The 23,549-nt window shown below is 61.3% G+C and overlaps 2 protein-coding genes across 2 annotated transcripts in view; one reads left to right on the forward strand and one right to left on the reverse strand.

Annotated features, from left to right (window-relative positions):
- The window catches only part of RTN4RL1 (reticulon 4 receptor like 1), a 31,781-nt gene extending 29,300 nt beyond the window's left edge, over positions 1-2,481 (reverse strand). The window contains exon 1 of the mRNA XM_065853241.2: positions 2,103-2,481. Coding sequence (XP_065709313.1) covers positions 2,103-2,115 — 13 coding nt within the window. The 5' untranslated portion in view covers positions 2,116-2,481. The remainder of the gene's footprint in view (positions 1-2,102) is intronic.
- Positions 2,482-3,627: 1,146 nt separating this feature from the next.
- On the forward strand, positions 3,628-22,158 carry DPH1 (diphthamide biosynthesis 1). Its single transcript, XM_065853242.2, has 12 exons — positions 3,628-3,729; positions 4,429-4,581; positions 6,983-7,046; positions 14,396-14,517; positions 16,115-16,269; positions 16,940-17,061; positions 18,759-18,827; positions 19,610-19,766; positions 20,704-20,804; positions 21,017-21,095; positions 21,408-21,539; positions 21,884-22,158. Exons 1-12 carry the CDS (start codon positions 3,681-3,683, stop codon positions 21,956-21,958), a joined length of 1,278 nt encoding a protein of 425 aa, XP_065709314.1. The 5' UTR covers positions 3,628-3,680; the 3' UTR covers positions 21,959-22,158.
- The last annotated feature ends 1,391 nt before the right edge of the window (positions 22,159-23,549 follow it).

Genomic DNA, 23,549 nt, shown 5'->3' on the forward strand with positions numbered 1-23,549 from the left:
CCCATCATCACCAACAGCCAGGCTGGAGCTGCACCCCATGCTGTCACCCACTGCCATGCCAATGATGACATCCCAGTGCCCTAAATCCACCTTGAATCCCACTTGGGCTGCCTGCTGCTTCTGCAGCTGGAGCTCACAGGGTGCAGGAGGCCAAAAATGTCCCCAGGCACCGCAGCGCTGCCCGGGCTGCACCACCTCCCATTCTGCCACAAGCAGCTTTACCCCACGAGGTACTGCACGAAGCTGTCCCCCTGCAAGCAGGCGCATGGATCTGCTTCCCCTGGCGACATCACCCACAGCTCCCTCAAGCCCTGCCACATCCCCCAGCCCTGAGTCCAACCCTAATTCCTGGCAGCAGGACGGGGATGGTGGTGGCAGTGCCACCATCAGCCTCCCACCAGCACAGCCTCATGCTGATGTGTCCCTCAATAAAACCAGTCACCTCCTGAGCCCCACAGAAGGGTTTGGCCCCAGCCCCACAGCTCAGTGGCAGCTCTCCCCATCTCCACAAGCCCACATATGGGGTGTCCCCTCTGCACCCCACACAGGGCAAATACCGGGGACACCTGGCCATGGCGAACCAGAGAGGGGAGAGGCTCTCGGTGGGACGGAGGCCTCCTCTAACTGCCTGTTGAATTATTCAGGAATGGCATTAACTTATAAATGAGTGTGTTTGACTGATTTTGTGGTTGATGTACAGATAAATTCTAATGAAAGACAGCTACAAGATTTTAAATTATTAATTAGACTGCCACTTAACAAAGCCTATTTGGCACTCTATTTCCTTGCTTAACAAGACAAAAACTTTAAGAATAGGTTTTGCATTAGCCCACAGGCTCCTCAATTTGCATTTTGTTTTTCTAGCTTCAGAAATGAAAGCTGTAGATCTTGACCTTAACAGGCTACCCCTGGTAGGATGAAACTCTGCCAGTAGCTCTTTCGCTTGCCTCCGCCTCGAGCTACCAGTTTCCCAGCCTGGATGATGCTTTTCCTCCAGCTGGCAGCACCGGAGCTGGGAACCGGGTTTGCTCCAAGGGCTTAGGGTTTATTCTCAAGACTGCCAGCCCGGTTGGGTTAATACGCCGAACAAAGCTGAGGCGGGAGCCGGAGAGAGAAGCATCCAAGCGCGAGGCCCCGCAGCCGCAAGGTGACATTCCCTCCAGCGGGAAAAAGCATCCCTGGGGTGGCAGTGGGGGTCCTGCCATGCCACGGGGTCTGTGCCACGATGTGGGAGGTTACGGGGGGCCACAGGTGCAGCGTTTGCACCTTCTCCTGCTGCCAGAGCCTCGCCGCAGAGGAGCATGTGGTGGTGGTGGTGAGGGCTGGGCCTGGGGCTGAGTGGTTGCCCCCTCCCTGGGGTGTAGGACGGGAGTGGAGGGTCTGGCCGGGGTCACCCCACACAGCATCACTGTCCCCAGCATCTCCCCAGGACCTGCCTGGCCACAGCGGGGCTCGAGGTCCTGCCCCCTCCTCCCACCCTGGACCCCCCGGGGAGGGTCAGCTTCAACTCCCGGTGTGATGTCAAAAAGCGCTCCTATGATGTCCCAGGCGGTTGCCATGGAAATAGCGTGATGTCACAGCGGAGCGGATCTCCTCGGGGGGGGCGGAACGGGACGGCTGGCCCCAACTTCCCCGCCGAACCCCTCGCGTCCTCTGGTGAGCCCCGTTTCTCTTTCCCTCACCCCAGTAGATGAGCACCGATCCTCCAGGGACTCACCATGGCCACGGGACTCGCCGTGCCCCGGTGTCCCCCCGCGCCCGCCGCAGCTCCGCTGCCTCCGGGACCCGCCATCCTCCGGTGCCCGCGGGACCCGCCGCGTCCCCGGTCCTGCGGGACCCGGCGCCCGCCGTGCGTCCCCCACACTTCTCCCGATCCCCTCCCTCCCCGCCGCGCTGCGCTCCCGCCGTGCGCCACCGGTGCCGCTCCCCGGGGATCCCGGGGTGTGCTCGAGCCTCGGTGGCGGCGGCGGCGCCGGTAACGCGGCGGCGGCGGGGGGCGCCCGGCGGCGCGGCCCCAACTTCGGCGGGGAGACAAACTTCGGGGCCGGTCCCGCTGCCCCCAGTGCCCGCGGTAGCCGGTGCCCTCCCGGTGCGGCGCTCACCTTGGCGGAGCATCTTGAAGCCGGGGCGGGCGCGGTCTCCCGGCGGCGGCGGCGGCGCTTAGAGCCGCGGGCGCGGCGGCGGCGAGCGGTAACGGCGGCGGCAGCGGTGGCTGCTGCTGCACCGGGAATACGGAGCCGGGGCCCGGGCGAACGGCCCCCGCGGGGGCATGGCGGGCCGAGCCGCAGCGGCACCGGGGAGCGCCGGCCCCGGAGCACCGGGGAGCGCCGGCCGCGCCTCTGCTCGCCGCGCGTCCCGCCGCCGGCTTTTAGGGGGGAGCCGCCCCCTCGGGGCTGGGGCCGCCACCGCCCCCCACCCCCTCGGGACGAGACTATAAAGGGGTGCCCGGTGCCGATGCCGCGCTGCCTGCAGCGGCGGGCAGGGCTGGGCAGGGCGGGGCGGGGCAGCGACGGGGCGGGTAGGGCTGGGCAGGGCTGGGCGAGCCCGACCGGGCCCCCCCTTCATCCGCCGCCGCCGCCGCCTCTCCCGCCTCCCGTGGACAGTTCGTGAAAGTGCCGCTGCTCCCGTTCCCCCCCCGCCCCAGCGCCCTCCACCCCACGGGGCCCATGGCCCAGCGCCGCTCCGCCGGGATTCTGTCGTCCCCCCGGGACCTGCTGTCACCCCCGCCCCATCGCCATCCCCTCCGCTCCCCGCTCGGTGCTCCGGTACTCCACCAGGGCTCTGCCGCCCCTTCGCGCGTGCCGGGATCCCGGCTGTCTCCGCTGACCCGTCTGTCCAGCACCGTCCCTGCCGTCCCCACCGTTCCCTCTGCTCTGCGCCCTCCGCCTCGCGGTGTCCCGGTGTCCTGCCGTGGTTCCGCCGCTCGATTGGGGTCCCTGCTGTCCCCGCTGTCCCCTCCGTCCCGGCATCGTCCGTGCCGCCTCCCACGGGTTCCCTGCTGGTACCCACTGGCCCTTATCGTCTCCCTCGCCCTACCGGGTCCCTGCTCTCCCACCGGGGTCACGGATGCCTCACCGGGAGTTCTGCTGTCCTCTCTGCGCCCCAGCCCCTGCTGTCCCCCCCGTCTCTGCTGTCCCCACACCCCACAGGGCTTCCGACACCCTATCGGGGCCCCGCTGTTTGTGGACGGTCCTCCCGCCCCGTCCTCACTGCTCCACCAGGAGAGCTACTGTCCCCATCGTCTCCCCGGAGTCCCCGCGGGTCTCCGCTGCCTCCTCGGTCCCCTGCCGCCCCCGGGGGTGCCCGCGACCCCCGGGTTCTGCCTATCCCACGCCTCGCAGACACTTGGCTTCTGCCCCGAGACACGGGTAGCGGGGGACATGGACCCGTCATCACGGCCTCGGCGTCCCCGTTAACGTGCGACCGGTAGCCCCGCGTCTGCAAGCACCGGGGCGAAACGCGGCGGGACCACGGCCTCGCCATGAAGAGGGGGAGCCCCGTCATCACAACGTTTGGCACAGCGGCCCGTCGGGACCGTGCCCGGGACCCATCGATTCCCCCGTTCCGTCGGGGGGCCCGGCGGGCGCGCTCCCGCACTCGATCTCTTCGTCCAGCGACTGCTCTGGCCTAGCGCGGGGCTCGCTTAGTGCTGCCTTCCCGCCCTCACGTGCTCCAGAGCCATGGCGGCCTCCGTGGCGGGCGGCAGCGCGGCTCCGGTTTCCACCACAGGTGGGCAAGGCCGGGTCAGCGCCGCGTTCCCGGTGCCGCTACCGGAGGCTATTTCGGTTTCCAGGGTGAGGGAGGCCGGGCCGGCGGCGGGGGAGGCCGGGACGGTGGCAGAGCCACCGTCCCGGCCTCCCCCGCCGCCGGCCCGACCCAGCTGGCCCTTTGCCGGTTGTACCGTGGGCCGTGCGGGGAGGGTTTGGTGGCTCATGAGTGTCGGTGTTGGGCTGGAAATAGTGAATAATCCCCCTGCTGTCACTCCCCCGCCGCTCTCCGGCTTCGGCGAGCTGTAAGGGGGCGGTTGCTGGCGGGGGCCGATTTCGGGTTTGGTTCACCCGCTGCTGTTGCTTTTTTTCCCCTCCACACCCCGGTGGGATAACGGGATCCTCTTGATGGGGCAGAAGGAACCCCCGAGAGTGCCCTGTGGATGGGCCATGGAGTTTGTGGCCAGTGCCCCCCACCTCCAGCTCCCCTCATAGGGCTTCACGTAGTTCCAGTGATGTTCTCTAAGCAAAAAAAGGTGTTTTCCCCCCAAAAGTGCCAGAGATCTGCCCCATTGTGAAGGGCAGGATTCCACCTCCTCCTTCTCCTGCCTGCTCGTCCCCTGGGGTGGCCTGAGGGCGGCAAGAATATCGGTGGTTTGTTGGGATACGGGGTATGCTGCCCTCCAGGTTGCTTCTTCAAGCCACCCCATTTGTCCCGCAGCCCGAGGACCCACACGGCGAGCGGCGCAGCAGATCCCTGAGGAGATACTCGCTAACGCAGAGCTGCAGGAGGCAGCAGAGGCTTTGCCCCGAAACTACAACTTTGAGATCCCCAAGACCATCTGGCGGATCCGGCAGGCTCGGGCCAGGAGGGGTGAGCGGTGGCCCCGGGGACAAGGGATTTAGGGACTGCAGTGTGTTTGGAGTAGCTGAGCTTCGTGGTGGGGAGGGGACCTGTTTGGGACGGGGCGTGGGGCGGGTGAGACATGGGCAGGGATGGTGCTGAGCTGCTCAGCGTGCCCCAGTGTGTTTAGACTTTGTCTCAGTGAGCTCTGCTCCCCTCGGGGGGGGTTAATAGATCTGTATCTCTGGATTATAATCGCATTGGACAGCACAGGTTGAGCTGCGCGGACCTGTCAGCCTGCGAGATGTGTCTGGGATGCCAGCCAGGTCCCTGCTGCTCTCCTCGCTCCCTGCGCTTCTGTGCCATGCTGCCAGGGCTGGGCAGGGGGAGCCCCACACTGCCCAGCTCTGGGGGCTGAGGGGGAGCTGGGCCACTCTGTGCCCTTGTCTGAAGCTTTCCTGGGGGCCTTGGGGGTTGCTGAAGCCTCGGGGGGGTACAGAGTGGCCATGGTGGTCCCAGAACAGGTGCTGCGGTGCTGCGAGGTGACACCAGGACTGTCCCCTCCCCAGCGTGCTCATCCCAGTGCAGCTGAGCCGGCTCTCAGTGTGTGATCCGCTACAGGCATCAGGGTATGGAGCCTCCCCCTCTGTCTCCAAGTGTCACCAGTGTCCCCACCCTCGCTTCACACGCAGGCAGGAGCTGCTCCCAGGGTTTTGCAGTGCAAGGCGGGTACAGGCAGAGCCAGATATGAAATGCTGTGTCCACTGGGGAATGTCTCTGCCTTCTACCACCGAGCTGGCAGGAGCTGGCAGGTGTCACAGGGGAGAAGGGATGCTCTGGGAGCTGCTGTCTGAGCCAGTCCCCGCTGTGAGGCCGAGAGGCTGAAGGCTGCGGGGCCGCGGGGTCCAGCCCGGCTGCGGCACAGGAGGCAGAGCTGCCCATCAGGTCCCGGTGAGGCCACCCAGCCGTGCCACTCTGGCTTTTGATGCTGTGTTTTGCTGCTTGGCACCTCCTAATTAAATGTAAATATGCGGCTGGGATTTAGGCTTCAGAGCTGGGAGCGGAGCCCATCAGGCAGCCAGCCGTGCTGGGATTTAGAAATCTGCACGTTGAGAGCCCAGCCAGGGGCTCGTTGCTGGGGGAACGCAGCCTCCTGCCGGGCTGCAGCCAACCCTGCCTGCACCTTGCCTGCGGGGAGGTGGGGGGGCTGGGGTGTCACCCCCTGTCCCCATAGTGCCGTGCCAGTGGGGAGTGACCCAGCTACCTCCTACCAGCCCCTCGTTGAGGGAGGCAAAGCCGTTTGCAGGTCTGCTTGTTGGCGGCTGTCTGGGCTGGAGGGCCGTCCCCAAGGGGCTCGGGGACACTGGGACCATGAGCTGCCTGGCCTTGCCAGGTCAGGCAGGGGCTGAGAAAGCAGGTGCAGCTTTCCATGGGTTGGAGCAGGGTGAGATTAGCCCAGTTTGGTCCAGGACTTGGGCTTGACAGCGCAGAGATTTCTATTGGCAGGGGATCTGGAGAGGATGTTTGAATAGATATCGCTGGAGCTGGATAGCTTAGTGGGATCGGGAGGTGAAACAACAATAGGATTGTTCACCTCCTCCTCTCATCTCCCCCAGCGTGGTCTCTGCTCCTTCCCACCACCCCAGGGCAGCCTGGGGGGACACACAGCGGGTTCCTGGCTGAATCCCAGGCACGGGGCAGCCCAGCTGGGCTGCAGAGGCTTGTACCCATCTGCGAGGAGGGAGCAAACCTGGAAACATTATTTTGCTGATGAATAAATTCCTGCTAGGCACAACGCTGTGGTTTTGCCAGCCACCGTCCCAAAATGGGGAGAGAAGCAGGGAGGGGAGGTGTGGAGAAGGACAGCAAGGACTATCAAAGGTCTGGAACAGCTTCTGTACAAGGAGAGATTAAATAGATTCAGATCCTTTAGCTGGAAAAAAGGCGAACGAAAGGGGATATGTTGGAGGGATATAGAATTGTGAACGATGTGGAGAGGCTGAATAGAGGATGATTATTCACTCTTTCTTGTACCGGGAGAACCAGGGGCACACGTTTACATTATTAGGAGCAGATTTAAAATAAACAGAAAAAGGTACCTTTTCCTGTGCAGCACATAATTAAAATCTGGAACTCATTACTGCGATAAGCGGGAGAGACCAGCAGTGTCAGTAGGTTCAAAAAGGGGTGAGGTGTGTGCGTGGGGACTGGCGCAAGCAGGGAGAATGGACACGGCCCGCGGCAGGACCACGTGCACCTCAGCTGCCAGAGCCCCTGGGAGCTTTAGCCAGTTTCTGGCTGTTTTGGGGAGGGTCATTCCTGCAGCTGCCGCCCAAGGTGTGTGCATTGTCCCTGGGGTCTGATGCCCAGGTCCCTGTTTCAGGGTGTCCCTTTCGACCCCTCCTAACCCCGGGGCTGTTTCTCTTCCCAGTGGCCCTACAGATGCCAGAGGGGCTCCTCATGTTCGCCTGCACCATCGCAGACATCATTGAGCGGTAAGGCAATGGCTTTTCCATGCTTCCTCGCATGGCTCCTCCAGGGACTGGTGAGGGGTGGAGCTGCTGCCGGGAACGGGGAGGCTGCTGGGCAGGATGAGGTCTGGTGCTACAGCTGAGGGCGTGCAGGGGGCCCCAGTGCCACTGCCCTCGCAGTGAGATTTCTGGGCAGGCACAGAAGGCGCTGCTGCCGTGTGGCGGGTCGCAGGGACCTGCTGCCAGTCCTGGGGACAGGGACACTGCGCTGGCCTGGCCCTCACTGCCGGTCACTGCTCTGCTGGGAGTCACGCTCAACATGTCAAGTCCCTCGCGGGGGTGACGGAACCCAGGAGCCGCTGTGATAACAACTAGCTGATGCCAGCTCAGTGCCTGCGCACTTGCCCTGCTCTGCCTGGAGAGGCCTGAGGCCATGATGATGGCCCAGAGGGGGTGACTGCAAGTGGCAGGTGACCCCTTCCCCACGGCTCCTCTCCTGATTTTTGGTGCTGTTTGGGAAGTGAGGTTGGAGATACCGGAGAGGAGCTGGGCTTTGCAGCGGCAGCGCATGCAGGAACTGGCCGTAATCTCTGCCGAGCGCGTCTCCCTCCCTGCCTGCTGGCTTTCCCCCCACTGCTCCCTCCCCAGCCCCTCTCTGTTTTCGCACAGTAAATTAGTGCTAATGGCACCATGTGCCGCATCTGCCATCGGGGTCATGGCACTCATTAATAACCTGCCTTCCCAGGGTGGGCAGGCTCGTCTCCCCCTGCCAACAGGCAAACAGCCGCTGCTGCCGTGCGGGGTGGGGAGGTTGCCGTGCCCGTGGGCTTTGTCCTCGCTTTGCCATCGTTCCCCCCGTGGGACTGCGGCAGCCCCACACTCGCACTGGGTGAGGGAGCAGTGGGAAGGTGCGTGCGGGCAGGGGACGGGTGTGGGGGGCAGAGGGGACGGGTGCGAGCGCGGGCGGCTCGGCGTGGGCTTGTCCCTTTAAGTGGAGCTGCCGCCTCTCCGGCTTTGGCACCCAGCCGCTTTCATGTCTCCGACTTCAAAGGCAGTGGATTAAGGGGCTCTTTTATCCGAATGAAACCTTAAGCCCCACTTCCCGGTGGATGCCGGCGTGCCGGTGGATGCCAGGGTGCTGGCGTCCTTGCGGGGCTCACCCTCCCTGCCCGGAGGGTTCCGCAGGGCTGTGGGGGTGCTGGGTGCCAGGATGGGGTGTGTGGGTGGAAGGTGGGTGCTGTGTGGGGAGAGGTGCCTGGCTGAGAGCGGGGACATGGCAGCAGCAATGGGTTGGTGGCTGGATCCAGATGGTTTCGAAGCCGTGTCCTTCCCTCACTGCCACCACATAGCACCCAGAAGACACCCCACGGGAGCACTGGGTGCCAGCTGTGATTCTGAGTGGGGACGTGGCTGCGGGCAGGAGTGAGCCCAGCCCTGTCCCTTCTCTCTTGGGGACACTGGGAACCCGGTTACATTGCCGTAGGTGATGTGTGAATCGGCAGGTGTCCTCGTTAGCGCCTGCCTCTTCCTGCTATTAATATTCATCGCCGGCATTAATGTGGAATCGCGGCTCAGCTGCCCGCTCCTGCTGGCCCTCCTCACCCGGCACCGGGGCCGGACGAGCCTCCGACGTGACAGGAATCGCTGCAGCCGCCTGCTCTGGCAGTGGCTTCCATGGCCAAGCTGGGGACAGGTGCTTGGGGTACCATTGTCCCTGGGGTGGTGTGTCCCTTTTCCACTGGGGACAGAAGGGATCTGATGGCTGAGTGTGCCAGGGGTACCTGTGCCCACTAGGAGCATTGCTCAGCAAGCAGCCCCTCTCCCCAGCCCATCCCCGCAGCCTCCTGCCCCCTCCTTGCCGCTGGAAGTTGGGCCCTGGGAGTGCCAGCCCCTGTGTGATCTGGTGACAGCTTCAGAACCAGGGCTGGTGCCCCCAGGGTGACAGTGCCCATCCCCGTGTGTTCTGGTCCAACCAGAGCCGTGCCTCCTGCCACTCAGATGGAATATTTATCCCGTTTGCTGGAGCTCAGGGCAGACCCGGTGCTTTCTGTGGGTCTGTTTGTCCCCATGCAAGGGAATGACAGTGTCACCATGTTTGTCCCCATTGCGGTGGGGACAAGAAGAGGAGTGGGCTGCCACGTGGGGACCCTCCGTCACACCATCTGGGCTCCCCAACGCTGCACTGGCACTTGGCAAGCCTCGCAGGGTTGCGGGGATGAAGATGTAGCTGAAGTGTCAGAGCCGCTACCTCCATAAGGCCGGTGGGGTACTTTAGCCTGGAGCCTTTGAAATGAAGAGTGAACTGACAGCATTGACCGGTGTGAGGCCCAGTTAATTAGCGTTAATAGGTTTGTCATTACCGAAGGTGTGCTGGGGCGAGCGGCCAGCTGAGGGGGGGGCGGCGGAGCTGGGGTCCGCTGAGCTGGCGGGGCGGTGGGCTGCCGAAACCGCATCACGACGCTCTGGCAGCACCTTCCAAATTGGCTCCGTTTGTCACGGCTGATGTAATTTGGCAGAGGGGAGCTCGTGCTGTGTGGAGAGGCGCGTGGGGGGAGCTCGGACTGCGGCTTGGGGAGGGGGCCAGCCCCCCAGCCCACCCACCGTCGTGCTGGGGAGGCAGCAGCAGTGCCCCCTGCACCACCGGCTTCTTGAGAGGGGACGCAGCCAGGAGCAGCCCCCTCCTCTCCCCGCACTGGGGCTGAAGCAGACGGATCAGCTGGGCTTTTGATTCCGTGTTAATAAAGTCGGCTGTCAGGCTCCGCAGCTGCTAATCCTTCCGTCTCCCCGTGCCGCAACAGGGCGAGTGGCTCCTGCTAATCAGCCATGGCTCGGTGGTGGGGACGGATGATGGCGGGGGGGGGTGGACCAGGGACATCCTGATGCCCACACAGGCTGCGCCGCCATGGCCTTGACACCTCCCAGCACCCCAGTGGTTTGTGAGTGTCCGTGCCAGGCGGTGCTGGGGGTGTGCAGAGCAGCTCAGTGACCACGCCGTGGTGTGCCCAGCAGCGTACGGGGACATTTTAGAGTAACAGGGGGTCTTGAATCATCTCTGCTTGAGCAGCAAAGAGTTAAACATCATGCACACAGCCCAGCAGTTCTGGAGTGGCTTGAAATGTCCCACCATGGCCATGGGCTGTGACAGCAAGGATGAAGACACCCGGGTACCTTGTGGGCTGTCCCCTCGTGGAGCTGGCAGGTGGCAGGACAAGGGCACCAGGTTCCCTGGTCAGGCAGATCTGTCCGGTGCCACTGAGTGCTGTGGCACCGTGTGCTGTGGCATCACTGGAGATCCCAAAGGGCTGTCATGGGACACTAATGCAGGTCAGGGTGTGGCTGTGACAGCGCAGTGCCGTAGCCCCCCAGCCGACACCGCCGTCCCTTCTCCCCTTGTCCTTTAAGCACAACCCGGCGGCACTGGCAGCGTGGTGCAGCACGCTGCGCAGGGGAATTTAATCACCATCATTAACTGCACAACATCATCATTAGGGAGAATGAAGTTCTCACTTCATTGGAGATGTTTAAAACCTCAACTCTGGCGGTGACGGTGTCGGGGGGACTGGGCAGAGGGGAGTGTGGGGGGTCGATAGAGCTGTCACCTCTCAGGCCGGGCATGTGCTAGCACAGGTGCAGTGACCTGGGCACACCATGTGCCTGTGCCACCTCCTTATGTCCCTGTGGAGCCTGGGGAGCTGCCATTGATGGGCAATGCCATGGCCCAGCTGTGGGGAAGAGGGGACAGGCAGTATCTGGGTGCAGGATGGTTGTGGTGGCTTTGCCACCACCATGCACTTGGCCCTTGGTTTGCCTTGCTTTGGTATTTTTTGGCAACTACAGGCCTAGCAGAGTTGGGGTGCCCCTGGGATGTGCCCCCTGGGAGGATGGGGTTGGCCCTGGCACCTCCAGTGAGGACAGAGGGGGGTCCCCTGAGGGGAGGGGACACAGCCAGAGGTGGTTGGTTGTTCCTGGGGGGCTATGGAGGCACGCACCTCTCCCCATCCTGACCCCCTTGCAGATGCTCCATGGGGCTCTGCGCTACCCACAGTCGGTGATTGCCCATCCAGCAAAATTGCAAACTCATTATTTTAATTACGTGCAGCCTTCCTGTGCTAATGAAGTTGGGAGTTTGGTAATGGGGCTTGGTGATGGGCTTCTCTGCTAATTAAGCTCATTGTTCTCAGCTGGGGCTGTGCTCAGTTCCTACACCCTGGGCCAGGCTGGGCTTAGGTGCTGCAGGGCAGGCAGAGGCTGTGGGGTTTGTGGGGTGATTGTGGGGTTCTGCCATCCCCGGGGGACATGGCGTGGGCTGTTCCCAGGGCATAACCCTCTTGCTTATACCCAGGCATTTCTGGGCAGGGAGGTGACATCATGCCCCAGTGTCACCGTGCTGCGATGGGCCACGTGCAGGTGAGGCGGGTGGCTGAAGCGAGGGGCAGCTGGCTCCATGTCCCAGCTCCATGTCCCAGACCCCAGTGGGACACACAGGCACCCAGCGTCTCAGTGCTGGTCCCCTCTGTCCCCTCTGTGCCAAGGGCTGGTGCTGCCAGCCACGGTGGACACATCAGGGCTCAGGACTCGTCTTTACTGGGGAGCGTCTCTGCTTCACGAGGTGAGGACCAGCACGGTATCACTCACAGGCTGCTGCGGTGTCAGGGGACCCCATGCTCTTGCTACCAGCAAACGCTCTCATTTATTTGTCGAAGAACCAGGATAAATCAGGGCTACTCTAGCCCGATGCCTGTGCTTGGGTGACAGGGACTGGCTACCCCATGCTTGGGGGCATGCTGGCCCTGCATGTGCCTGTTTGTCCTAGCATTTTCAGCCCCAAAACTTGTTCCTGGGTTGTTGTCGCCTCCATTCTGTGCTGACCAGGGGAGGGGGGACTGGGAGGGTCTGGGGGTCCCTGTGGCTGGGATCGGGGTGCATCCTGCCAGCACTGGGCATGGTGCTTATAAATGGGATTTTGGGAGCCATCTGTTTAAAGGAGGAGATAATGAATTAAGGGGAGATGAGAAAAATGCTAAGGCCGCGCGGTTTTTCAGAATGAGCTGGGGTTTGCGGGACGGAAAAGATGAATAACCTCCCCACGTGTTCAATATTCATGAGCTCCCAGCTGTAGTGAGCAGCTCAGTGCTGGGTGGGGACAGCCCCGTCACCGTGTCCTCCCAGCTAGGCTGGCACGCCTCTGGGACCCATCCGTGGCCATGACGAGCTGTGTGGACACGGAACACCCGCAAGGATGTTCCCATGCCTGCTCCTCACCCGCATCCCAGTCCGGTCTGGTTGGTGAGCGGCTCCCCAGTCCGTGTCAGAGGCAGGTGGCTGCTAATTGACATTTCCTTCCTCTGTAGTTTGATGAAAGGCTCTGTCGACACCAAACTGATTAAAACATCAAGGGGAGGCCCCCACGCTTGCCTTTGATTTGTCTCAGGGGACGATTCCTGCTCCGCTTGACCGGCCAGCGTGGCCAGTGTGGGTGACCCAAGTGCCATCCTGGGGCCTCTGCACCTCTCCTGCCGGCACCCTTCCAACCTCGATGGCAGCTTTTTTGGGCTTCTAGCTCACCAGGCATCATCCCACAATGTCTTTGCTTCTTGCTGGGCTGTGGTTCTGCTCCCCACATCAGGACAGTTCCCCATGGCTGGGCTCAGCCCCCTCTCTCCCACATCCAGCCCGCTGCAGTCCCGCACGGTGGGCAGGGGCCACGGACGCCTCCGCCAGCCTCTGCCCTCCTCCCTCCGCCGTTGCTATTTCACTTTCTTGCTCTTCACCCCCAGGGACTTTCTCTGGGGTTTGGGCCAATTTGCATACATTTTAATCTATAAAAAATTAAGCGGCGCTGGCTGCCGCTCTGAGTCAGACCTCCCCGTCCTGAATCTTAAGGAGCTGAATAATTTTCCACTTTTGCTGAGATGTGTGGAGTCTGATTCATGTTCATCTCATCACCTCTCATTAGAGGAGGGGGCTGGGGGCTCGGGGGGGGTGGGGAAGAGACTTCTCGAACCTTCACCAGTAGCCCCCAGCCCCACAGTGCAGCTGTGCAGGCAGCAGAGGAGCCGTCCTCCCATCCAGGCCACTCTGGCAGCAAGAGACCGCGGGACTTGGGTGCTGGCAAGGATCTGGTCCATCTGACAGTTCCCAACCATGTCCCCAGCCCTTGGGACGCTGTGAGGAGCAGGAGATGCCAGGGCTGGATGCGGGTGGCGGTGATGGCTTTGCCACTTCTCTGGGGCTGCTCTGACAGAGCTGCTCCCCTGTCCCTCTCCCCGGGTGCTGACGGATGGGCCGGAGCTGTTAATATTCAGCACGCTCCGCCATTTCTCCACCTTCTGCCATCTGCCCAGCTCTGCCCACCATTTCTATTCTTGCCGCCGACGTAACGCTCCCTGCCTGGTTCTTGGGGGGGAGTGTGCGGGACCCTGGCCCCCAGCCAGCACCGGGGGGTGATGCTGTGCTGGGACACCCACCTCCCCGGCCCCTTCGCCCCGTTCCAGCAGCAGGGGGGACCCTGCTGGCACCAAGCTACAGCCGCAGGTGCGACCTCAGCGTAAATGAGGAATTAGCATCTGGTTTAAGCAACCCCTCCGGGCGCGGGGCTTTGTCATCGCGATACCTGCTTTCATCCCTAAACTACCACGGAGGCTCCCCGGGAAGTCAGCCAAGCTAATAATCCCTCGAAACGGTGTAATAAAATACCCAGAAAGGTGGTGCCTATAAATCATGCCAGAGCCCTGGCTCTGCCGCCTGGTGCTGGTGTGTGCCCCTCCGCTGGCTGACGAGCACCAAGTGGGCTTGCGCTGGAGTGCCGGGATGCCGAAGCAGGGCTGGGGCACAGGTGGGGGTGCTTTTCCTCACCAAGTGCCAGCAAAACACCTGCTGCTCCTGGAGCACACCCCGCTTGGCCAAACCGGCACCAGGCTGGGGTGCACCAGGTTGCACAGTGCCTGGGTGCAGCGGGATGGTGGCTCAGCCGGTCTGACTGGCATGGCTGGGGACGCCAGAGTAACTGCTCTGCCCATCCTGATGGCGCTGGTCCCCGGGGTCGGCTGGCAGGAGCGGCGGCACCACACTGCACCGGGTCTCCCTCTGCTCCGCTCTCCGCTGGAGCATTAGGAAGCTGGCAGCGTATTGTTTGATGAGCAGATAATCCGCTGAATTGCAAACAGCTTTACCCAATTGAAGAGGCGGATTACCGCTCTCCAGCTTAATCATGTTGACATCTCGGAGAGTAGCCAGTGCTCGTCCTCTTTGGCATGTGGCGAAGGGCTCGATGGCAGCATGGGATCCCCTGGTAGCGGCATGCCACGGGGGTTAGGATGTGGGCTGTGGTGACAGCAGCCAGCTGTGACCCTCACCCTTGTGCCTCCTTGCAGGTTCACAGACGCAGAGGCGGTGGTGATGGGCGACGTGACCTACGGTGCATGCTGCGTGGATGACTACACGGCCCGGGCCCTGGGCGCTGACTTCTTGGTGCATTACGGACACAGCTGCCTGAGTAGGTGACACTGGGCCCCCAGGGCACTGCTGAGGTGGCACTGCACAGGCGGTGCTGCTGCCACCGTGCTGTACCGAGCGGCTCCCCGCTCCGCTGGACGCCAGCTCGGAGACTTAGCACCAACGGCTAATCCCTTCCCAAAATTATTTCAGTTCTCCAGCCGCAGTTACTGGTTTTGGACAGGGCCGGGCTGGCTGGGTTGCTTCCTGCGGGCAGGTTTTAGGGGTGGCTGGTTGTGCTCATCCTGCTTGGCCACGCACTGCCACGGCACCCAAATCGCAGCCTGCATGCCTGAGAGCGGAGCAGCACAGTGCTGCCAGGGCTTGGCACAGCCCTGCTCACCCAGGAGCCACTGATGGGGATGGGCTGCTCTCACCCCCCCACCCTCCAGCTGTGGGCTTTGAGGGGAAGTCAGGAGCCACAGCCTGGGGGTCCTGCTCATGCTGGGGTCCTGCTCACCCCGGTGTCAGCGTAGGACCGGGGAAGGCGGCTTTGCGAGTGCAGCGCAGGCTGGGCGGGGAAGGGAGGAGGAGGAGGCTGTGTGCTCCCCAGGCGGACGGTACTCTGGATCCAGTTGCCATGGAAACTGCGCTGCTGTCCCAGATGCTGCTAACTTTGAAGTCCACCCAGGATGGAATCAGCCCAAAAATAACAATAAGACGCTCTGGGTTTTTTAAGGTGGATCGACAGAATTGCCGTAGCGAGCGGCAGGCGCGTGTATCCCTGCTGCCAGCACGCTCCCGGCACCCTGAACGTTTATGGGGCTGTATAAATGGGTTTGAAGAATTGTGTCAGGCTCCGTATGAAATACTGACTCCTCAGATGAGAACTCAGTCCCGAAAGCCGTGCCAGTGTGAGCATTCACGGTGATAAATATCTGTGCTAGGTGCTTTGTTACGGAAGGAGTGTTATGGGCACCAGTGGAACAGGGAATATAAAACCCCTGGTTTGTAGCCTGTTGTTACAGGAACGAACAGCAGGAAGGGGAGGAAGGGGCCGTATCCAGTGGTGCCCCATGGCCCTTGCCTGCACCGGGCTGGATGAGTCACCCGACACCCTGGGGTGCCCTCAGGGTGCTAAGAGGGTGCTGGGCTCCTTTTGGGCTGCTCATGGTGCTCCTGGCACTGGCTTGGTGCTATTGTCTTCACCGGGAGCCCTGTGGCCGAAGGTGGGTGCGTCCCCACGCAGACGCCTCCTTCTCCCTCCCAGCCCCAAGTGCCCCACGGGAGGGAGTAATTTGCACTTAGTTGTGATCAGGTGAAGAGTACCAAAATGGGAAGTGAACACGGAGCTGTGGATCGATGTGGACTCTGTGTACTTTAATTATTCACTTAATCGTGGTGACACAGGCTTCTTAGCACTGGGGGTAATTAGATTTGTGTTCATTGATTCCCCAGGCTGCCATTATCTGGAGAGAAACGAGCGGGTGCTCTCCACAGCTCCCATCTGCACCCCGTGCCTGGGCTGCCAGGGTGGTTGGGGTGCAGGGAGCCCCACCAACATATTTTATGCCTCCAGCTGCAGACAGCAGCATCCAGGGGCTCACTGGCACCCCAGCTGTCCCCCACACTCACACCCTCTTCCTTACTCTCACCAGTTCCCATTGACACCACGCAGGGGCTGAAGATGCTCTACGTGTTCGTGGACATCAAGATTGACACATCCCATTTCCTTGAGACCATTCGCTTCAACTTCACAGCAGGCACCTCCCTGGCCCTCGTCAGCACCATCCAGTTCGTCTCCACGGTGCAGGTGAGATGGGGAACCCTGGCAGTGCGGGATGGGGCTTGTGTCTCCCCCGCAACTTTGGCCCTGGCTCAGTCCCTCAGTGGCCCAGCTCCAAGTGCTGGTTCCCCTCTGACGAGTCGCTGCAATAATATGCTGCTGCCGTTATGTTGATCAAGTACTTTGTAATAACTCTGATCAATGTTTCATGGCGGCGCCCCTCCCTGCCCCGCTGGGAGCTGCTCTGTAAATGTCAGGGCAGGTGGTGGAGCACTTGGCATTTTGATGCAGTGCTGGCAGTGGCATGGGAAGCTCCGGCGGGTCTGTCTGTCTGCCCCGGAACGGCCGGCTAGGCAGGACGGGAGGAGATGAATGAGCCTCTTGAGCCATGTCTATCTAAACACGGGGCTATCGAAGCGTTAAGCATTTTCCCTTGTCTTTTAATTGATATGTTGGCTGAGCCTCGCTGAGCATCTCGGCTGTGCGGGGCCGTTACCCTCCGTGACGGTGCCGCGGCGAGCAGATCGGCTCCCCCCACTACCACCGTGCTGGGGCATGGCGGCACAGCCATTGCCACTGGTGGCCCATGGAGCTGGCACCGCCAGGACCGGGGTGTCCCCAGGGGTCCCCAGCAGTGCGGGGGGCCACCGTCCTCAGCCACACTGTGTGCTGCGGTCTGACCCCACATCTCCCACAGGCAGCAGCACAGGAGCTGCGCTCCCAGTACAAGGTATCTGTACCCCAGTGCAAACCACTGTCCCCAGGGGAGATCCTGGGCTGCACGTCACCCCGGCTCGCCCAGGACACAGACGCCATTGTGTAAGTACCCAAAACCTCCTGCCTGTACCCCCTGCCTTGCCCTGGGGTGGTTCTGGGGGCGGAAGGGGGATGTCCACAGGCTGGGACGGGCTCCCCTCCCCATGCTGCTTTGGGTGGCGTGTGTTCATAGCACTGAAGAAATAATTGAGTCGTATATCAGAATAGATAATAGATGGAAGGGCGGGTGGATAATTGGAAAAGACAAATGGCTGGGGCCCAACATCACAGCAACATTAATTTTATTTAAGGACAGCAAATTAGAGGGAGCACTTCGCTTCCTATCACCTAATTATTTTAGGTAATGGAAATGCTTAATGTACTGTGAATACAGTGCGCTGCAGAATAAATAAATACAAGGACCCCACCCTTGGGGGGAGCTGGGGAGCCCGGGTGCAGGTTTGGACCCTGCCGAGCCCCTTCTCACCCACCCTGCTGGGAGCCAATGGCACCAGCGCCTTGCCGAGCATGGATGTGCAGGGAGCCAGGGGTCGGTGGGGGCTCCAGCTTCACCTGAGCTGTGCGGGGATCTGGGGGAGTGGTGCTGCTTTCCACCCCTCCCCAAAGAGACTGGGAGCAGGCAGGGACAGCTGTGCTGGCACCGCATCAGTGAGAGTGGCTCCTTCCCAACGCTGGAGGGGCCGCAGTGTGGTACCGACTGGTTGCCCATCCAGGTGCCTGTAGCTGGTGTACCTGCGTCCTCCCCGCCTTATTATTTTCTTCTTTCCCCCGTCTCTGGGGCTAACTTTTGCAGACAAATTAGCTTTGATCTCCCAAAATGTCATTCTCCAATTAAGGGCAAAATCTAGTCAAGTTTTACGTCTGAATTCATTTTCCAAGCCCTCACTCCATTAGGGCAGCTGAATGAAAGGCTTTGAAATGTAATTGCTGACTTGAAATCCGATTAGAAATGGAAGCAGCAACGTCCAGAACCAGCCATTGAGATGGAGCAGCTCCCGGCTGCCCCACGCCAATGTGGGCATCCCTCCTCGCCCTGACTGCAGCCGCCTCTCCTGCCCCGCTGTGCTGGGGGCTGCTCAGGGACGGGCTGTGCCGCTGCTCCCCGGTCCTAGTGCCGGAGCTCGGGCTCCCAGCATCTCCGCACACTGCGGTGTGAGAATCTGGCGGGCACATGGATGATGAGGCTGCACCTCAAATCCTGGGGTCAGTTTTGGACCCCTCATGACAACAAAGCCCTTGAGATGCTGGAGTCAGTTCAGGAAAGGGAGCAGAGCTGGGGAAGGGGCTGGGTGGAGCACAAGTGTGATGGGAGCGGCTGAGGGACCTGGGGGATTCAGCCTGGAGAGGAGGAGGCTGAGGGGAGATCTTCCCGCTCTCTGCAACTGCCTGAAAGGAGGTTGGAGCATGGAGGGGGTTGGGCTCTTCTCCACAGTAACAAGCCATAGGACAAGAGGAAATGGCTTCAAGTTGCACCTGGGGAGGTTTAGATTGGATATTGGGAACGATTTCTTCCTGGAAGGGGCTGTTGGGCATTGGAACAGGCTGCCCAGGGCAGTGGTGGAGTCACCATCCCTGGAGGGGTTGAACAGATGCGGAAATGAGGGTCTCGGGGACATGGGGTAGTACCAGGGTTGGGTCAGCGATTGGACTCAATGATCTCGAGGGTCTCTTCCAACCACAATGATTCTATGGGTGCCACCATTTCCCATGTGCTTCAGCTCTCCCTCCCCTCTCAACAGGTATTTGGGCGACGGGCGCTTCCACTTGGAGTCCATCATGATCACCAACCCAGGGATACCTGCCTACAGGTACGGGCACCCACTCTCCTCCCCACAACCCCACAATGGGGGGCACCTCAGCTCCCCTAGCACGCCAGGGACCAGTTCAGCCCCCCGTGCACCCCAAGAGCACCCCAGGGCTGGACAGGCAGATGCCTGCAGCAGGCACAGGCAGGCGGGGGGGCCGCGGGGCGGGCGAGGAGGTGCGAAGGGGAGATGAACGCCGGCCATTTACTCCAGCTGAATATAAACATTTTGACAAGTACCTGTGAAAGCTCGTGGAGGTGCAGCCATTAAAGCCTGGCTGCTGCAGGCAGAGGCCATAAAGCGTGATGATGAGGCCGCTGAAAGCAGATGAAATATCAGGAGTGAAAGGCTGGGCCCATTTGGCGAAATCTGAATTTCTTAGTAGGTCGTTTGTTACTAACGGGAGGCGCGCGTCAGGTTTATGGCGCTGGGGAAGCTGCTGAAACCCGAGTGGGATTTGATTAAAATTCTCCTCGTCAAACAAAGCAACAAATCAAAGATTTCTTCATAATTGATGAGCCAGGATCGGGGGGAAAGCTGAGTGCGGAGCCGAGCGCTCAGCCCAGGATGTGCCGGGCACTGGGGGGCTGCGGTGGGACACTTGCCTTGTCCCTGTCCTTGTCCCCTCTCTGCACCTTAACAAGCTGGTTGAGCCCTGCATCAGGCAGGGAGAGAGATGCTGTGAGGGGTAATTAGTGCTAATGAAGAACAGGCACCATTAGAGGCCAGCATGGAGGGGTGCAGGTGGATTATGGGGTGTGTGTGACCCCAGCTCTGCTTTGCAGGTACGATCCCTACAGCAAGGTCTTCTCCGAGGAGCACTACAGCCACGACCGCATGCACCGCGCTCGGCAGGACGCCATCCGCACAGCCACCCGTGCCCACTGCTGGGGACTCATCTTGGGCACTTTGGGGCGTCAGGGCTCCCCTGGCATCCTGCAGGTACCGGCCCCCTCCCCATGGTCCCCACCTGGGCACCAGGTGCTGCTCCTGGCTATGGGGAAGCACTGAGGAGCGATGGCACCATCGGCACAACAGCCTCGCTACCAGGGCAAGGGTGGACCTGCTGGTGGCCTGTCGGTTGCCACTGGCTGGGGTCTGCATGTCCCCAAGCCAAGCGGGCAGGGCAATTAGCAGCAGATGAAGGAGACTGGCCAAGGACTCATTAAACCTGCTCCTCGCTGGGCAGAGCTGGCCAGCCTCAAAGACCCCCCTGTGCAGCCAGCTCAGCAATTAATTCCCTGGGTTTGTTTTAATTGGATGAACTTCTGATCGGGTTCACCATCCCTGCTCAGCCACCGTGCTGGTGCTTTCTGCACCCCAGCAGGCGGGGGGAGCGAGACCCTGGTGTCCTGCCCCAGGGCAGTGGGGTGCCCCGGGCACAGCAGCCCTGCTCGCACCCTGAACTTTTTGGGGAGCTGCAGGTGAGATTTGGGGCTGCAGGTGAGATTTGGGGAAGCACAAGGATTCATGGGCAGAGAAGGATGGCAAGGTCCAAGCAGCCACTGTCCCGCTGTGTCCCCGAGGAGGAGGGGACAAGGACATCTGTGGCCCTTCCTGGGCCGCTGCTCTTCTCCTGCAGCCCTGGCTGTGGCCAGCACACACGGGTGTCCCAGGGAAGGCAGCCACTAATGAGAACAGATTGTTGTCATTGAGCAGTAATTACTTCATTAGGTTGAGGCACGCGCTGGGGAGAGCTGCATGTGAGCTGGGGCCACAGCCCACGGTCCCTGTCACTGCCCCTGCCAAGGGGACATTGCCATAGGGCCCCCACAAGGGGTCTGATGGCCAGGAAGGAGTTGCAGACAGGGTTTGGGGGGCTTGCCAGGGGCATCAATCTGTGCCCCTCTGACCCCCTCGGGTGTCTTTTGCTCTGCAGCACCTGGAGTCGCGTCTCCGTGCCCTGGGCCGGCCCTTCGTGCGGGTGCTGCTCTCTGAGATCTTCCCCAGCAAGCTGAAGCTCTTCCCCGACGTGGATGCGTGAGTGGTGCCAGCCCCCCGCCCTGGTGCCCACAGGATGCCCCATCCCTCTCCAGGCCTCTGATTCCCACTGGAAGCCATCCCTGTCACATCTGTTGTGCTGTCACTGTGCCCACTCCACTTCCTTTGGAGGGGGACTCTGTGGGGCTTCATTGCAGCTTGTTCTTCCCAAAATGCTCGTCCCCACCGGTTGCCACGTGTTTCCCTTCCAGGTGGGTGCAGGTGGCCTGTCCCCGGCTCTCCATCGACTGGGGAGAAGCCTTCAGCAAGCCGCTGCTGACACCCTACGAGGTGAGCACCCCCCTCGCATTTTGTGGGACCAGCCCTGGCTTGGGGTGATGCACCAGAGCTGCAGTGCCAGGACGGAGACACCCCTGTATCTCCTGTCCCCTCCTCTCCCCATCTGTGCTCCATGCACAGCCGGGGTGTGCTGCTGGGATTTCCACTCTCTTGAGAAACCAGTGGGATTCCTGGTGCCGTGAGCTTCGCCCCAGCAGTGCCCTGCCCAGCACACCCATTCACTACGCTGGGACCTCTCCCGGCACCACCAACTTCCCCCCGCCACAGGCACTGCACCAACTCAGCTCCTTGTCCCCTCTGCAGGCTGCGGTAGCTCTCCAGGACATCGAGTGGCAGCAGCCGTACCCCATGGACTTCTACGCCAGCCAGTCCCTGGGGCCGTGGACTGTGAACCATGCCGGCACACAGCCCTCGCGCCGTGCCCGACCAGCCCAGGTGGGTAGCAGGGTGTCACCAGAGCACGAGATGTCACTGAGGCAGCAGGTCCCTGCTCTGTCTCTTTGCCTTCAGTGGCTGTGCAGGATGGAGGTGGTGGGCGGTATGAGCATTGATGCCGGTTGAACGCCTGGTGCCGTATTTTGCTGTCCTGGTGCCGTGTGGCCAAAGCGCCACCTTGTGTCTTTGCTCCTGGTGAACGGTAATGGGTCTGGTGCCAGCCCAATGGGGGTACACACAAGCGTCCCCCAGCCGTGTCCCATGCAGTGCTACGGGCTGAGCACGGGCAGGCTCAGCACAGGTTGGGCAGGGGCCCCATCCTGACCCTGCTCTCCCCACTGCAGGCGCAGCCACCCGCACCTCCCAGCACAGTGCGGGGAGAGGAGACACCGAGCACCAGTAGCCCCGCAGCCTCCTGAGCGCAACCTGCACCCCATCCTGCTGCTGCCTTGGAGGGACAGAGGCACCAGTCTCCCCCCAGAGGGTAAGCACCACCGATGCTTCCCGGTGTTGGCACCAGAATGGATGGGGATGCACCCCGGACCTTGACTACACCGCTGTCCGCAAGGACCGTCCCGGCTGCCCGCGGGGAGTGGCTCCTTGCGAGGCCGGGCCGTGCTGCAGGTGTGTGCCCCTGCACCTCACTGCAGCACTGCAGGGTTAACCCAGGGCCAGGCTGAATAGTTCTTTGTAATCTCCCCTTTTTTTTGCAGCTTTGTGGGTGAGATGATGAGCAGTTTGAGGGCGACACTGTGTGCATGAGGTGCCTTCAGAGACTTGAGTAATTCAGATTTAGGGTTCCTCAGCCACCGGCATTGTCTACAGAGCACACAGCTCCTGCAGCTGTTACACCCCAAAGGTTTGTGGTCTTAATATTCCTGGTAAAAGAGATTAAGCCAACCTTCCAGCTGGTCTGGGTCTAGAAAATGATCATGACTCTGGCAGTGCCAGGGCTTGTGTTCATTTTGGGAATGAAATGTCTGTGCTTGTTCAGCGTGCGTGTGTTGGGAGTTCTTTTGAATTTTCCTCTGTGCAAGGTGCCTCTGTGAACAAGAAAATCTTATCAATACATTTTGTGCTCTGATCTTTTCCAGAAACACACGGAAATGGTTATTGTTACAATTACAGGTGTCCTACTTGCCTGCTGCTGGGGCAGGCTGGGCTCCCCAGTCTGCAGCCCAGAGGCTCTCCAACCATGGCCATATAGTTGGTAAAAGAGAGAAATTGGATGAAACTACTTAATTTTTCCCCCTGCTTGCACAGCGCCAGGAGCAGAACAGCAGCCAAGCAGTGTGGTGCCCACACCGGGAGGGATGGAGGATGCTGTGGTGCAGGAGCGCAGGGGACAGGGGACATGTTCATGCAGGCGGAAAGAGGCCTGTGAGCTGCTGCAGGTTAAAACCAGCCTGGGTCTCATGGCTGTGAGCTTTTTACCATCCAGTTTGTTGCCAGTTACACAGCAGGAGGACCTGGCTGTGAGCTGGGGGGGCTGGTGATGCTCAGGCAGCGCCTGCCCGCTTTGTCACTTTGCAGAGCAGCCCTGGGCAGGCTGTGTCACATCTGTGCTACATGCTGGGGTGACGTGGATATGTGGGGTGTCTGTCACTGTCTTGGGGACGCCAGAGGCTGTTTTTAGGGGAGGATGGATGCGGCTTTGGGCTGCACCCGGCTGCAGCAGCAGCTCCTGGGAGCAAGGCTGAAAGCGTCCAGCCATGACAAAGCACCGGGGCCTTTGTCTCTCAGATGCTGGGGAAGAACGGTGGCAGGCAGCGCTTCACCAACTTGCTGCTCGTTAGCTGTTTAATTATCACAGAGCTACAGCTCGCTGTGATGCTCTCCTGGGTCAGCATCCCACACCAACCTCAAGCAGCTCCGCAGGGCGGTGCGGAGGAGGCACTGCAGCTGTGGCTGCTGCCTGCAGCCCTGCGGAGCGATGCTGCCCGGCCGCCCGCACTGCGGTCCCGCAGCACCCGCCGGCATCTCACGCTCCCGGGGGGAGCTCTGCTGCAG

This window comes from Patagioenas fasciata, chromosome 19 (assembly GCF_037038585.1).
Source record: "Patagioenas fasciata isolate bPatFas1 chromosome 19, bPatFas1.hap1, whole genome shotgun sequence".
Lineage (NCBI taxonomy): Eukaryota > Metazoa > Chordata > Aves > Columbiformes > Columbidae > Patagioenas > Patagioenas fasciata.